General features: G+C 36.8%; 1 protein-coding gene across 2 annotated transcripts in view; it reads left to right on the top strand.

Moving 5' to 3' along the window:
* The window catches only part of LOC131047805 (pectin acetylesterase 3), a 229,980-nt gene that overhangs the window by 62,510 nt on the left and 153,037 nt on the right, over window positions 1-14,433 (top strand). For both annotated transcript variants that reach the window (XM_057981594.2, XM_057981595.2), the window contains exons 7-8: window positions 4,274-4,398; window positions 4,627-4,687. In XM_057981594.2, coding sequence (XP_057837577.2) covers window positions 4,274-4,398; window positions 4,627-4,687 — 186 coding nt within the window. The remainder of the gene's footprint in view (window positions 1-4,273; window positions 4,399-4,626; window positions 4,688-14,433) is intronic.

Below are 14,433 nucleotides of genomic sequence, written 5' to 3'. Positions count from 1 at the left end.
GTAGAACATCCATTCCTCAAACAGATTGGATTGAGGAAGTCCCATGACCCGGCTGAGTAAGGTAACCATATCACCATACTCGTTGTGGAAATCGCTTCTGGGGGTCTTTTTACTGATCCTAGTGCTTGGTTGTCTTCTCTCCTTGAACCATTCTTCATTTATTAGTGTTTTACATGGAACAGGATTTTTGTCATATGTAATTTGAGCCTCATCAATGGTTGTGGCAGTGAGATTATCAGGAAACGGGATATCAAATGCTTCCCCAATGGCCTCAGGTGTAAAGTCTGCTATTACCAGTCCTTTCACTACCACTAATTTGGTTTTTGGATGATAGTGCTTAGCGGCTTCAACCACTAATTCATAATTTTGCATGGCTAGTGGGAAACCAGCTGCTTGAGCAATGCCACTCTCCAACATCCGTCTAGGCTTGCCATAAGCGTTAGGAGAGTATACCCTGTTCCTGAAATGCTAAATATCAATATGTCCCAGGTTCGTATCTCCTATGTTGTCCCACACACTTTGGACCCTTGACTTCTTGACTCCTCCTCCTTGGTATTGGTACTTCATTTTTTCGAACTTGCGGGGAATGTCATCTTTGGAAGTCCGCAATGCTCCGGTTGCGCTAGGTGCCTTTGAAGACTCTGTCGTTGATTTAGGCATCTATTCTGCACAGTCAGACACGGATTACGAGACGAGATTTAGGTTAAAAAAAGGGGTTAGCAAGGCCAGAAGATGACGTTAGCATTAAAATGGATGATCAACGAGATAATTTTTTTGAAATTTGAAAGCGTTTTGAAATAGGCTTTTTAAACAATTTAAATTCTGCATTTGGAAATGAATGCAATTTGAAGTTGAAAATCATGTTGGTTTGATTAGCTGTTATTTTTGGAGTAGATTTTCGAAATGTTGCTCCTGATTGCCAATGGTGGAAAGTTGCAAACATTATGGGATTACACGATTCAGCGTTTTGAGTTTTGAGTATTGTAAAATGCTGATTGTTTCGAAGATGATTCTACATTTGCAGTTTCGGAAAGAGGAGTTTATATATTTCGTATTTTGGACTAGAATTCCTAAATTTTGCCCAAGTTTCATATTTCGGCTAGAGGTCGAATTTTGATAATTGAGTACTGTTGTTGGATGTTTAGTTGGGTTGCAATCTTTAAAATTTTCCCTTTTTTATATGCAGTTACATATTAACCCCAGGCAAACAAGACAAAAATGATTCCTTCAAAATTTAACCATGGGGAAGATAAATTTTGACTTACCTGACAACAGTGAGAAGGAACTTTGCTGAATATAACTGTTGAGGAGAGCCCGCATTGAGAGGAGATAGCCTCCTTTGTTTGAAGTTTGTGGAAATGATATCTCCCTTCCTTCAAGCAATTCGGGCAAACTGATGTTTTAGGTGACTTATATTCTCGTTGCGCGATTCTAGCTTTCAATGAAATCGGCAACAAAGAAGACCCATGGTATGTTTAATCTTTTGAATGATTTCGAACTCTCAATGAACATATGTTGCCCGACTTTGAACCTTTTCTATTTTCCTTACCTTTTTTGGTTTACAAGGCTCAATTGCATGGTTGGAAAACTGAATGTTTGTTTTAGGCTTATTCTCCTTGTGCGATTTTGCAACTTTGAAGATTTTCGGAGCACTCAACCTATATTGCGTGATTCTAAACTTATTTTTAGTTCAAATGAGATTTATATGATGCCATTTTGGTTTCTCTTTACAATTTTCGTCTTAAAGAATGATCTTGGGCGACTTCCCCACTCTAGCTGATTTCGGCTTAGGGTTCTCCTCTAGGCAATTTTCCTCTATAAACGATTTCGGCAGAATGAGGTTTAATAGCAACTTTGAAATTTATTCTCCCTTTTCACTTTCTCACGCGATTTCCTTTTTGTTATTTTCGGCTTAGAGAATGATCTTGGGAGTTGTAAGCTATCGAAACTTAATGAGATTTTCGGGCACATGAATGTTATTTGGTGATATTTTTCACTTATTAACTTTTCCGCCTAGAAGGCTTATTTGCGAACAGTGACGTTTTCGGTCTAAATACCAATTTTGTGCGATTTAATCTTCATTGACTTTTTCTGTATTTTGGGCTTGTTTGCGCGATTTAACTTTTATCGGCCATTTTTCAGGTGATGAGAAGACTTTGTGAGTTTTAAACATTTTCCACTTTTCGCGATTTTCGGGTGATGAGAAGACTTTGTGAGTTTGATCTTTCTTGCCACTTTGCTTTTTCACGCGATATTCTTCTTTTATGTTATTTTCGGCTTGGATGCCGATTGTGAGAGTTATGACGTTTTCGGCTCACTATCCTCTCTTTAGCGATTTAACTTTCACATCATTTCGGCAATAAGAGGCTTAATGTGCGAATTGGATCTCATTAATTTTTCAGCTCAAAAGCCTACATTGCGCGATTCTAATCATTCATTTGTTTTCGGCTAAAAAGCAACTTTCGCAAACTTGGAACTCGCTGAAGCTTTTCAACTTGGAGATTGAAATGTACTACTTGGAGCCTTTAGAAACTTTTCGGCGAAATGATCCCCTTTGTGCGATTTTAACTTGAATAACTCTTCCTTCATTTTTGGCTCATTAGCTGGTTTTGTGAACTTTTGTTTGCATTTCATCTTACCAAGCCCATTTGAACTTTTAAGTTTGCGATTTGGCCTTTTAGGCCGATTTTAAAGTTTTGAGTTTGGTCTTCGAGGCCGATTTTGACGATCTTTCCTCTCAATTTGGCCATGGAGGCTGATTTGCATTCACCTTGGCCTGTTCACTTATCTTGACTAGCTTCAGGCTTGAAACTTGTCCATGAGCGGCATCAACTTAACAATATTTATGATTTCACTTGGGGTATCTTCATACTTAGGTAGCCAATCTTTATCAACTCAGGACCTATTGTTATTTTGACGATTGGACTTAACTGCAACATCTTGCTTCTCATTTTCAAGATGCAAATCCTCCAGTATCTAGGACTCATGCTGAATCATCTTCTCAACGTTCAAACTCTTAGCTGCTGCATTATCCCTCTGCGAATTATCAGAACTCCCTACTTAGGACCTGAGCGAGGACGAGACGAGAAAACAATGAAAGGGGGACCCTGTCGATGACAGGGAGTGTGTGCAAAGCACAACACTCTCCAAATACTTAGGTTCCTCTATTAGTAGAATAACACGGGGTAAATCAGTAAGGCCTTCTGCTTCAACCACTTCATCCACAATGGCTGCAACTTCTCCATCAAGTGAAATTTGATCCCATTTTGTTGAAGGACCCTCTTTTTATCCAGGATCTATACGAGAGAGAAGATGAAGTGAGCTATGAATGTACACCGGGGTCTTTGCTTTCTTTGACCCTAATCAATTCCTCTTTAGTGAATGAATGAACCTCTAAGTACCCCAATTTCTTTCACAAGATGAAGAGCTAGCTACTTGTGAGAGAAATCTTATTGCAAATTTTTGCAATTCAAGGGTTTCACCTCTATAATTCAAGGGTTTCACCTCTATGGCTCCACTACCGCTCTATAGGGTCTTTCGTTACTTTTATATCATATAAAGCTTCCACGGAAGAAAAAAATTGCCTTGCCCATGTGAAAACTTATTCCATTAACTCCTCAAAATTGAAGCATTCTCACCTCGGCCATAAATATTTTTTATTGCAGCCCAAAATCCCTTCTTTACTTCTCTATCCTAATGTAGATATATCATACCATTTGGGATTAAGGGCATAGGCAGCACCATTGTTAAAAAACTTGGACTCAACAAAAGCTCGGCAAGGCCTGAAAATGCAACTTGGCAAAAATTTTGCAACTTAAAAAATTGCTTAAACTTTTGCATCTGTACACATGTTCATGCTTTGATGTTTTATTTCATATACTTTTCATATCGATACATACACCTTGTATCATATTCTAGTGTTTGCTAAAAAGTATTGTATCTGTACTGTTAACTGAATGTAAATGCATATTCTCAAAACTAAGTTCATGCTTTGATAATTAGGATTTTGTCTTAAAATCATGTTTGATCATTCTTGTTACTTTATCGATTCTATATAAATTTAAAATCCTTCTTAGATTTCTTCTATTCCAGGCAAAATTTGAACTAGTTGTCTTTTGTTTCACTTGTGTTTTCTAATAATAAGAAAAGACCAAATGTCAATTTTCTGCCATTGCATTTGATTAGATAATGCCAAAGTATCAGTTTCATTATACATTATTTTCTTTCATATGGTATAAACAATTGCATTGATTACAACAATTCTTGCTTGAAGGCTCTTCTATCTGGTTGTTCAGCTGGGGGTTTAGCAACGTTCTTGCATTGTGATGATTTTCGGAAGCTTCTACCAAGTACCGCCACTGTGAAATGTCACAGTGATGCTGGGTTTTTCCTTGATGCGTATGTTGTAATCCTTACTTAATTTTTTTATACAGAAATAAGAAGTCTGCAATTATCAGATATTCTCCAGTATCAATTCATTCCCTAGGGAAATACATAAATTATGATTATTTCAAACTTTTGGGGTTTCTAAATATCTGGTTTGAACATGCATCTTGAAATATGACAAAAATTGCCATTTTTCACTAATTCAATCCTATCTTATGTTTTTACCTGCATGATGAACAGGAAAGATATATCAGGAATGTATTCTATAAGGGCATTCTACAATGACACTGTTAATTTACAGGTATTCATTGAATTGGTATTTGATCCTTTTGTACTTTCCTTTGTTTAAGATTTTGTCTTGACACAAATTTAGTCCACCTTATTGTCACACAATAATCTAACTCTAGGATTTGGACGGATCTTTTGTCATGACATACATAGACAATTTCTTTTTTAATTTGAGTTCCAAGTCTAAAAGATATGGCTGCAAAGTGTGAACGCCGAACCTACAACAATGGCAGTAGCAACAATTGCATCCTTCTAACAGTCAACAATGCCTGTTGTTTTGTAACTGTTTTCTACTAAGTAGTTTAGCTTCATATTTTCAAGTCCTAATAAATCATTTTTACCACTAATTTCTTAATCCTTCCTAGAAATTGTTTTGTAATTCTTTTTTTCTCATATGTTTGTCCAAACCCTTTTTTGTCCTAGAACTTTGAAGTATCAAAGTCTCATATTTTTGTAGACTCAATGTATCAAGATCACTTAGTATCATGTTTTTTTAATCAATAAATGAGGGATTCTATTGGGATACTCTACTAAAAGAAAAAGTGCACTAAGATTGCATCTAGTGTTCCTATGAGCCACAACTTAGACGTGATCATATGCACAAACATACATAAAATTAAAAATTGTGAAACTACTTGACTAATAATTTGCGCTACAATAAAGGTGGCCTATGTGTTGGTACTAGTTTTTGTACCCCTAGGAAACTTTCTTTCAATCATATTTGTAGTCAAATGTCAGTTCGTTCTTGTCACGTCAATGTCAACTATATTATTGTTAGAATATAATGTTATTAGGGATCACACTCTTATAACATTTATATAATGTTATGAGGTTATAAAACCTTATATATTATATGCTTTATGAGCATAGTCCATTTGAAATAATTATAATCTAATAACTATTAGATTATTAATTATTTGTAAATGGGGGTTAATGAAAAGGTGTGACTAGTGAAGCCACCCTTCCTCCTATATTTAAAGAGGTTCGCTCTCTTTTGAGAGGTGTGTGAATTTGGAGTGAGTTATATCATTATGTAGAAGAGGTATTATTGTCCATGTGGAAGTATTGGAGGAGTATCCCTAGGTTCAAATCTATTTTATGATAGACTACATTTGTAAGTGTTCTAATAAAATGATGCTTTATGGGTTTTTTTTTCCCGAGAGGGTTTTCCCCATGTATATCTTGTGTAATGTGTGCATTTATGCATGTATGATTCTCATTTAATTTAATTTATATCTTGTTTATCATGATTAGTATCCTAAGATCTTAATTTCTAAAATGGTATCAGAGCCTATTAGGCTATACTAATTATTTTTATAGATTATACTAGAAGATATGAGGAAATTGATGGGAAACATCTTTATGCTCAATGGAAACATATGCAAGGTGATACCTAAAAGAATATCCATGTTTTGTTCCCTGACATACTTGAATGAAATTCCCTTTAATGGATTCGTCATTATGTGTTGTGGATAGTAAAGGAAGCTATGCCAATCATGTAAAATACTATTCAGGCCTCTAACCAAACCAATCGGCCCTTGCTGAAAAATTCAAGTGTATGATATGGCTTCAGAAAATAGGGTACGGCTGGAATGATTCCAACAAATCATAGTATGTGTTGTCCTCAATTTTTGATTTCAAAAATTGGACTATCACATGGAAATTTTTATTAAAAAATGAAAATTTTTACTCTATGGCACGCTTCCCGAGGTAGAAATTCGCTCCATCCTTGGACTGGATCGATTGTTGATCCATCCCCAAGCTACGTTTCGAATTTTGTTGCATTTCGAGTCCGTTTGCTATGTTTTTGCTTCAATGTAGGGGAATTTTTCGATAATTACCAGTAACTGGTAATTTGTTTTTCAAAACCCCCTTGAAGCTTTTGGTCTTGTAGGGGAATTTTTCTCCAATTACAAGTTTTTGGAAACTGGTAAAAAGGGTTTTAAAACCCCCTTTACTAGTAGAATGACTTAAGTGTTTTGTAAAACTTGTAAATGAGTTTTTAAAACCCCTTTACATGTTTTTATGACTTAAAGTTATTTTTTATTTTTAAATAGAACTTGTAAATGGGATTTTAAAATCCCTTTACATGTTTTAAGTAAAATCACTTGTAAAGGGAATTCTATTTCCCTATTACAAGTAATTTAACTTGTATTTCCTTTTCTAAAACCCGAAATTTGCCTTAGAGGCAAAAATATGAACATTTTGAAAACTACTTGTTTCATTTCTAAAACCCGAAATTTCTCCCATGCCTTTGCAAACTGATTTCGGTTCGAATTTTTTGGAGGAAAGATAGGGATTCCTTCCAAATGTAGATTTGCTGCAACTTTGAAGGATTCAAACCCTTGTTCTACGCATCTATCAAACTGATTTTCGCCATTTGTCTTCTTCAACGTTTTTTTTTTCTGAATCATGCATTTGTGCCATTTGCCATGGTTTGGAGGTTCGAATCTGCTCTTTCCTAAGGCGTTTTTGATTTAATCATAAATGCATTGGATTTCAAGCTTCATTCAAACCGTTTTGTGCGCATTTTGGGGAATTGATTTGCAAAAACGCCCTAAAAACCAGTCACTTTTTTGCAAGTTTCGCACCTTTCTCATTCAAGGTATGCTTTCAATTCTAAATCATTTTTGCTTTCTCTTGTATGTAATGATGAATCAAATCATTTTCGAACTACTTCCTTGGCATTTTTCATGGCGTTTTTATAGCAAATCGGTTTTTCTTTGGTCACCATGCATGGCTAAGTTTCTTCCTTTGTTGAAATTCTATTTAAAGGGTTTCATCTTTTATGTTTGGTTTACTCTACAAGCTTGGATCTCTCCTCATCTTTTCAAGGTAATTTTTATTTTTGTATTTCTTTCTTGTTTCTTTCCTTGCATTTTCTTGTTTAAGTTTTGGTTTTGTTCATGTTCATATTGGGTTTATGAGAGGAAATTCTCCATTTTACAAAGAAATTTGTAAAGTAAAAGTTGTTCTTCCCCATTGAAAATTCTCCTTCTTTACTTGCATTCGGGTTTTAGAAACCCGATTGCAAGTAAGAGGAAAATATGTGTTCTTCCCTTTTTTGGCCAAAGACTTAACCTTCTTTGATCCAAAAGATCAAGTTTCAAAACAAGAAAAATGTGTTCTTCCAAATATGTTCTTCCCAATTTGCAATCTTCCCAATTTGCAAAGAAATTTGCAAGTGTGAAAAGTTCTACCTCAAGATGCGTTCTTCCCTTTTTGGACAAAGACTTAACCTTCTTTAGTCCAAAAATCAAGTTTCAATGATGAAAAAATCAAGTTCTTCCCAAATTCGGGTTTTGAAATCCGGATTGCAAGTTGAAAGTCCTTCCCATTTTGGCATGACAAAGTTCCAAGTGATCTTCCCGAAATTCATTTTTACCTATCCGCTTCCAATTCCCTCATCCGTACTTATCATCTTCGTCATTTCCTGCATGCCTAAATACCTTTTTCCGTCCATTCCTTCGATTTTTAGTTTGTAAATAAGTTTGCATTTGGATTTAGAAAACCAATTGCAAATGTGTTCTTCCCAACTTCCAAACTGAAAATTCATTCTCCTTCCATTTATTCATGCTTCATGTTTCGTAAGTATAATTGCATTCGGAATTTAAAATCCGATTGCACGTTTGTACTTCCCTCTTGTGTACTTGCGAAACATGTTTCAAAACCTGAAATAAGTCAAAAGCTTATTTTTCCACCTCTTATATCTCCTCTCACAAAGCCAAAATACGAAAGTTGAACTTTCTCATTTGGAGGAGTGAAAATGTCTAAAGATACTGACTTTGATATTGCCTTGATACTCTTGGATTTACATTGCAGCATTCCCGGTTGTTTCCAGATGGCAGATGTATCATCATCTCCCACTCCAAAAAAGATGAAATACAGGTATGATAAATACCAGAATGAAGTTCCGCAGTCATAGATCTCCTCCTCCCTTGATCATATCAAGGATACTGAGATAGGGCATGTTGACATGTCCGAATTCATACAAAGGATTGAAGATCCGAAGGAGGGTGATATGCAACGGTTGCTGGACAGCCATATCCATCATGCCACATCCTTTCTAGTTGCTGCCCTAGAACCAGAATTTATTCTAGCATGTGCTCATCATTTTGACAAAGAGACACGAGTCATTAGAAATGATGACGGGGAAGTGATCATTCGCCTGGATGCAGAAGCTACAGAGAGGGTTTTTAAAATACCTTCCGAAACCATTTATATAGAGATCTCTAAGCAAAGTGCAGCTGAATACTTTGCCAAAAGGGAGAAAGACTGTAAGCGTCATATCAACAAATGGATTCATGAACCTCACACTGCGCTTACCAGATGGGCAAAGTTATATCGGTCTGATTTCAAGAATGAGATCGGTGATACTATTACTCTTCTTAGCCGTATGATGGGATTGGAGCATTCCAATGTTTTTGAATCTTGGATGTACCAATTTATTATGTTAGTAAGGCAGTCTCAGCACATCTGTTGGGGTGAGATCATCAGTGATGCTTTGTGTGAGCAACTTGCAGTCGTCCCTACTACCTTCACCTTCTACATGAATTCATATCTTGTGTATATTGCTGTGTCACTTAGACATTTCCCAGGTCTTTCCACCAAGGGTGACCGCATGCTTGTACCGGTTTGGGAATACTATGATCAGTTGCCTCTAAGATCAAGTAGGTCTCATTTCAGAAGGGTTCAGGACGCTTTCTTTGGTCATTATTTTTGTCAATTTGACAAGAACCTGAAAAACAAAAGAGTCTCAGATGAAGCATGGGAAAAGGTGAAAGAATATGGTTGTTTGTTTCTCCAATTTCCAACTTTTACCTACATGAGAGTTGGATGCTATGGCGGGCAGCCTTACATGCTCCCACGGTACCCAACAGATAAGATTATTCTCATGGAATTGGGAAGGCAGATCATGGCTGTGCATACACACCAGTCAGTTAAGCACAAGGTTGGCATGGGTATTTCTTCCAACAACCCATTGAAGATTGGTCAATATTGTCTAATGACTTCAATCAAGGCCAGGGCTATGGAGACTGAGTTGCAGGAAATCAGACTCAAAAGATTGAAACCTAGAGCTGATTTCGATTACCGAGGCATGAAGGAGAAGATCAAGAAGACCTTCATCCATGTACACCGGATAGAAGATATCTGGGCTGATCTTCGTACCGAAAAGGAGATTCGCAAGATGGATTACTGCCGACTCACTGCAGAACAAATTGTGGATCTAAACCTCGTGAACGTGCCACAAGGTATGATTGATGATGGTAATGTTCTTGATCCTGAGTTTGTCAATCAGAATGTTGATGAGGCTTCGCTTCCTTCTATCCACTGGTCCCACAAGGAAGGCACTTCTATCTTGGATAGATTTCAGTCAGTTCTTGCCAATACCAATATTTGGCTTAAGAATAATGGTGTCAAGCTCATTAAGATTAAGGTTGGGAAAGAAGATGATTCTACAGGTCTTCTTGGGCGGAAGTTTGAAATTCAACTAGACAACAAAGAAGGTGCATCCTCTTCTAGTACGAGGATTAAATTGCGAGTCAGCCGTGCAATGGTGCTTCCTCCTCAGGAAATAACAGTTCAAGGCAAGGAGAAGCCACAGTTGGAAATTCATGTGATTGATCCTGAAGCTTCAGAGGAAGAAACTCAATCTGATAATGCTCCTCAGTCACTTTCTACAGAGTCTCCACATAATTCTCTTTCTTCACTTCCTATTGAGGTACCCATGTTTCCTCCTGTGATAGATGTGAGCTCTCAATCTGCCCCTTCAGTTTCAGAATCTCTGCAGAACGTCCTCCCACTTTCAGCCGCAAAACCATCTCAAGGCCATCCTCAAGAAAATTTGTTGAATATCTTTTCGGAAGATCCTTCATATGTACCTGTGTCTAATATTGATACTTCTATGACCTGTTTTGATGAGTTCATGACATCTTCATCACATCCTGTCATCACTCAGCAGACTATGGTGGCTATCCAGACGAACACTTCTCCCAAGGTCACCACTGTTATTCAAACAAAAACTGCTTCTCCCTCTATCCCAGAATCAGAGTTAATGGCTTTACCTCCATGGCTCAGTTCCTTCACTGCAAAGAGGAAGAAGCAGGTGATCTCACCTGATCCCTTCGACTACCAACAGTTGAAACAATCAAAACCTAAAGCTGTTAAGAGGGCAAAGACAGTTTCAAGGGTGATCGTTGATGAAAACCGGATGAGAGTGGCAGAGATTGCTGAACCAATATCAGATAAACCAGTTGAAGAAATGCAAGCAGCTGATTATCGGATCACCAAAGTTCAACTGGGTAAGCAGACTCATGAGGTTGTGAAGCACAATGCTCAACAAACAGTGGCTACATTGGTACAACGATATGATGAGGTGTTGACCAAGAAAGATCAATTGGAAGTAGAGAATCAAAGACTCATGGCAGCTATCCAAAGTATTACTCAACCTTCAAGTGGAGAAGGCCAAGTACCTATTTCTTCCAGGGTTAGTGAACCAATCCAAGGTATCGAGAGAGCCGCCCAAAAGGTTCAAGCCTTAGACACCTGGGTTGATCAACTGCATGATTTATGTTCACAAGTCATAAGACAGGTATTTGAAATGATGGTTAAATTGGAGATCATTGAAGATAAGTTGAATCAAATCTTGGGTGCTTTCAAGCTAAATCTGGAGAAGGTTGAGGGAAATTTAGTTTCTTGGCGAAAGATGCCTCAACATCAGTTGGGCGTTCTTCAGCTGCATGACGTGATTCCTTCCAGAGTCACGTACATTGAATATGAGGAACTCCTGGAGAACAAATCTCTTGTTCTCAAATCACTCATTGAAGAAATTGATGAAACCTTAAAGTTGCGTGAAGCAGTCTTTCAAGATGTAACCTCCCATTGCAAAAAGGCATCCTGCGACATTTTAAATCAGAATGATGAGCTGCTACCCGAGGAAGAAGTTCTTGCAGACGTGCAACTCAAGATTCATGATGAATGGAGAAGTGAGCAATTCTCAGTCGCTTCCATTCAAATATTGATTAAGTATCAAACTGAGTTGCAGGAAATCCGGTCAGCATTGGAAAAAGGGAATTCCACGCTATGCCAATGCCATGATGTCATCGTAAAAATTAGGGTGGTGGCTATGAACACTCATGAACCAGATCCTGATGAATTGCAGAAAGTTATTCAGAAGTTCGATTTGTTCGTATCTTCAAGAGTTGCAAGTTAAGTGTTTTTAACACTTGTTGTAAAATTTTAAAATTATAATTTCAGAATTGTAGTTTTCCTTTCGGCAAGTTGTCATCACTTGCATTTTTGTAATTGCAAGTTGTTATCACTTGCATTTTTGTAATTACTGGTAAGGCAACTACAAGTTGTGTCCGATTAGGACTATAGTTAGAATAAGTCTTAGTTAATTAGTGAAGTCATAATTAGTTGTTGAATAGGTCTTGGTGGTTGAGGGAATTTCTCAAGTTAGTTAGGATCCTCCCACCTTTTTCTCAAGGCTCCTCTCCTATAAATAGAAGAGAGGGTCCTCTATAATCTTTATCTTTCGGGAAAGCAAGCAAAAACTCTGCCAAATTTACAACAAGAAGTCTTTGAGCTTATGTATGTGAATTGAATGTTTTGAAGAATAATAAAGAAAGATTACTCAAGTTTTGAGTCTTTGAGCTACAAGTTTGAGTTTCATTCTTTTTATTTATTCTATGCAAAGTGTTTCTAAAGGAGCTTAGTCCAATCTGATTTGGAGTCTTTGAGCTGCAAGTAGAGAAGATTAATTAAAATAGGAAAATCTCTAGAAGGAGCAGCAAGTCTTTGAGCTTGCGTCTATTCTTGAGGAAAAATTACTATTTGATAAGAAATAGCAGCAAGTCTTTGAGCTTGCATTAGTTCTTGTGTTTGTGTTAAAAGAATAAATTATTCCAGTCTTTGTGCTGTCGTCTTTTATTCATTGTGAAATTTAGTATAGCAAAGGGTAGATAGTACTTCCAATAGTCAAGTCTTTGAGCTTGATATTGTTGTCCCGTCCCGAAGGAAGTGATGGAAGTCTTTGCGCTTTAAGGAAACTTCATTTCCTTTCTCTCATTTTACTTAAAAGTGGTTATTACTGTTCATATTCAATCGCTATCCTTTTCTGTGAAGAGAAAAGGATATTGTCTTTCTTAAAGAAAGAAGGAAGACTGCTGTACCATCCTGTTTTTATTTCAGTTTTAGTTAGATAGGGGGAGCCTTCCCTTAATTAGGAGAGTTTTTTACTCGTGTGCTGTGGTTGAAACCACAATTTTGTATATTTCCCCAAGTGTACAAAATTTTTAACCAACAGTATGATATTTAAATTGTTGGTTGAAAATTTTGTACACCTGGGGGATGTGTAAAATTGTGGTTTCAGCCATAGTGTGTGAGTATGATACTCTCCTGATTTAGGGAAGGCTCCCCCTATCTACAAACTAAACTAATCTAATATGGGTGGGATAGCAGTCTTTCTTCTTCTTTCAAGAAAAACTATACTCTTTTCTCTTCACAGAAAAGTAATAGCAATTGGAAATAAATAACAGCAAATACAGAAATGAGACTTTTTTGTAGGATTTTTGGAACATAAAGGGAAGCAAAGTTTCCATGAAGGCACAAAGACCTCCGTCACTTCCCTAGGACGGGAAAACAGAAACGAAAGCACAAAGTCTTCAACACTTCTATTGTCCTATCAACCTTTGTAGATGATTTTCTAGTAAAAAAACAAAGTATGTAGCAGCTCAAAGTCTAACTACATGCTGCACTTCACCTTATATACACAAGTCTTGAAAATAGAAGCAACACAAAGTCTACAAGCTATCTTCCCTCTCGAGCTTTCCACACTAGCTTCAAATATGATAAGGAGCTCAAAGTCTGCAAGACCAAATTTGAAAACCAAACATATACCTCTAAATACAATTAGCAACTCAAAGTCTACAAGATTGAATTTAAATCCCTCTTTCACAATAGAACAAAAATCACAATCAACTCCAGAAAATGTCGTCACATAACAAATTGAATTGGCACAAAGTCTCAACACAACTTGCCTCTTTTATTGAAAGCAATTTGATTTACAACTAAGCTCAAAGTCTTAGAGTGCACATACAAACTTGCAGAATTTTGTTGCATTGCAAAAGATATCCAAATTACGATAGACCCCCTCAAGTATTTATAGGAGAGGAGCCTTGAGAAAAAGGTGGGAGGATCCCAACTAACTTGAGAAATTCTCTCAACCACCATGACTTATTTTAACAACTAACTATGACTTATTCCAACTACAGTCCTAATTGAACTCAACTTGTAGTTGCTTTACATGTAATTACAAAAGTGCAAAGTGATGAGTTAACTTGCAATTACAAAGTTATTTTTTTACATGTAACTTGTCAAAACAAAATTACAAATGCATAACTAAAACTATTCTATGTGTCTAAAGACACGACTCTAATTGCATCATCCTTTGTCTGTGATAATCTTCATGTCGCTTCAGGATGCTAGAACTTGAAGTATTCTGGATCAGTGAGGGCATCTTGAACCAGAACAAGAACTTGCATCTTTAATGATCTTTGTGTCCTTGGCCAACGAACTTCAACCTTATCTTCTTGCTTGGGGTAGTACTGGATTTTCAGGAGGGATAGGGCTGCCTTCCTTTTTTCATGTTATGACCATCTTTGTCTTGAAAGCATTCTATGTTCTCAACCATGAATTGTTGTTGTATCTCTTCTTTGTATGTATTACCAGATTTTTTCCTACATGCTCAATCAGGTA

The sequence above is a fragment of the Cryptomeria japonica genome, chromosome 8 (assembly GCF_030272615.1).
Source record: "Cryptomeria japonica chromosome 8, Sugi_1.0, whole genome shotgun sequence".
NCBI classification, from domain to species: domain Eukaryota; kingdom Viridiplantae; phylum Streptophyta; class Pinopsida; order Cupressales; family Cupressaceae; genus Cryptomeria; species Cryptomeria japonica.
Note: the sequence above shows the minus strand (reverse complement) of the source record. Positions and strands in the feature narration are given on the sequence as shown.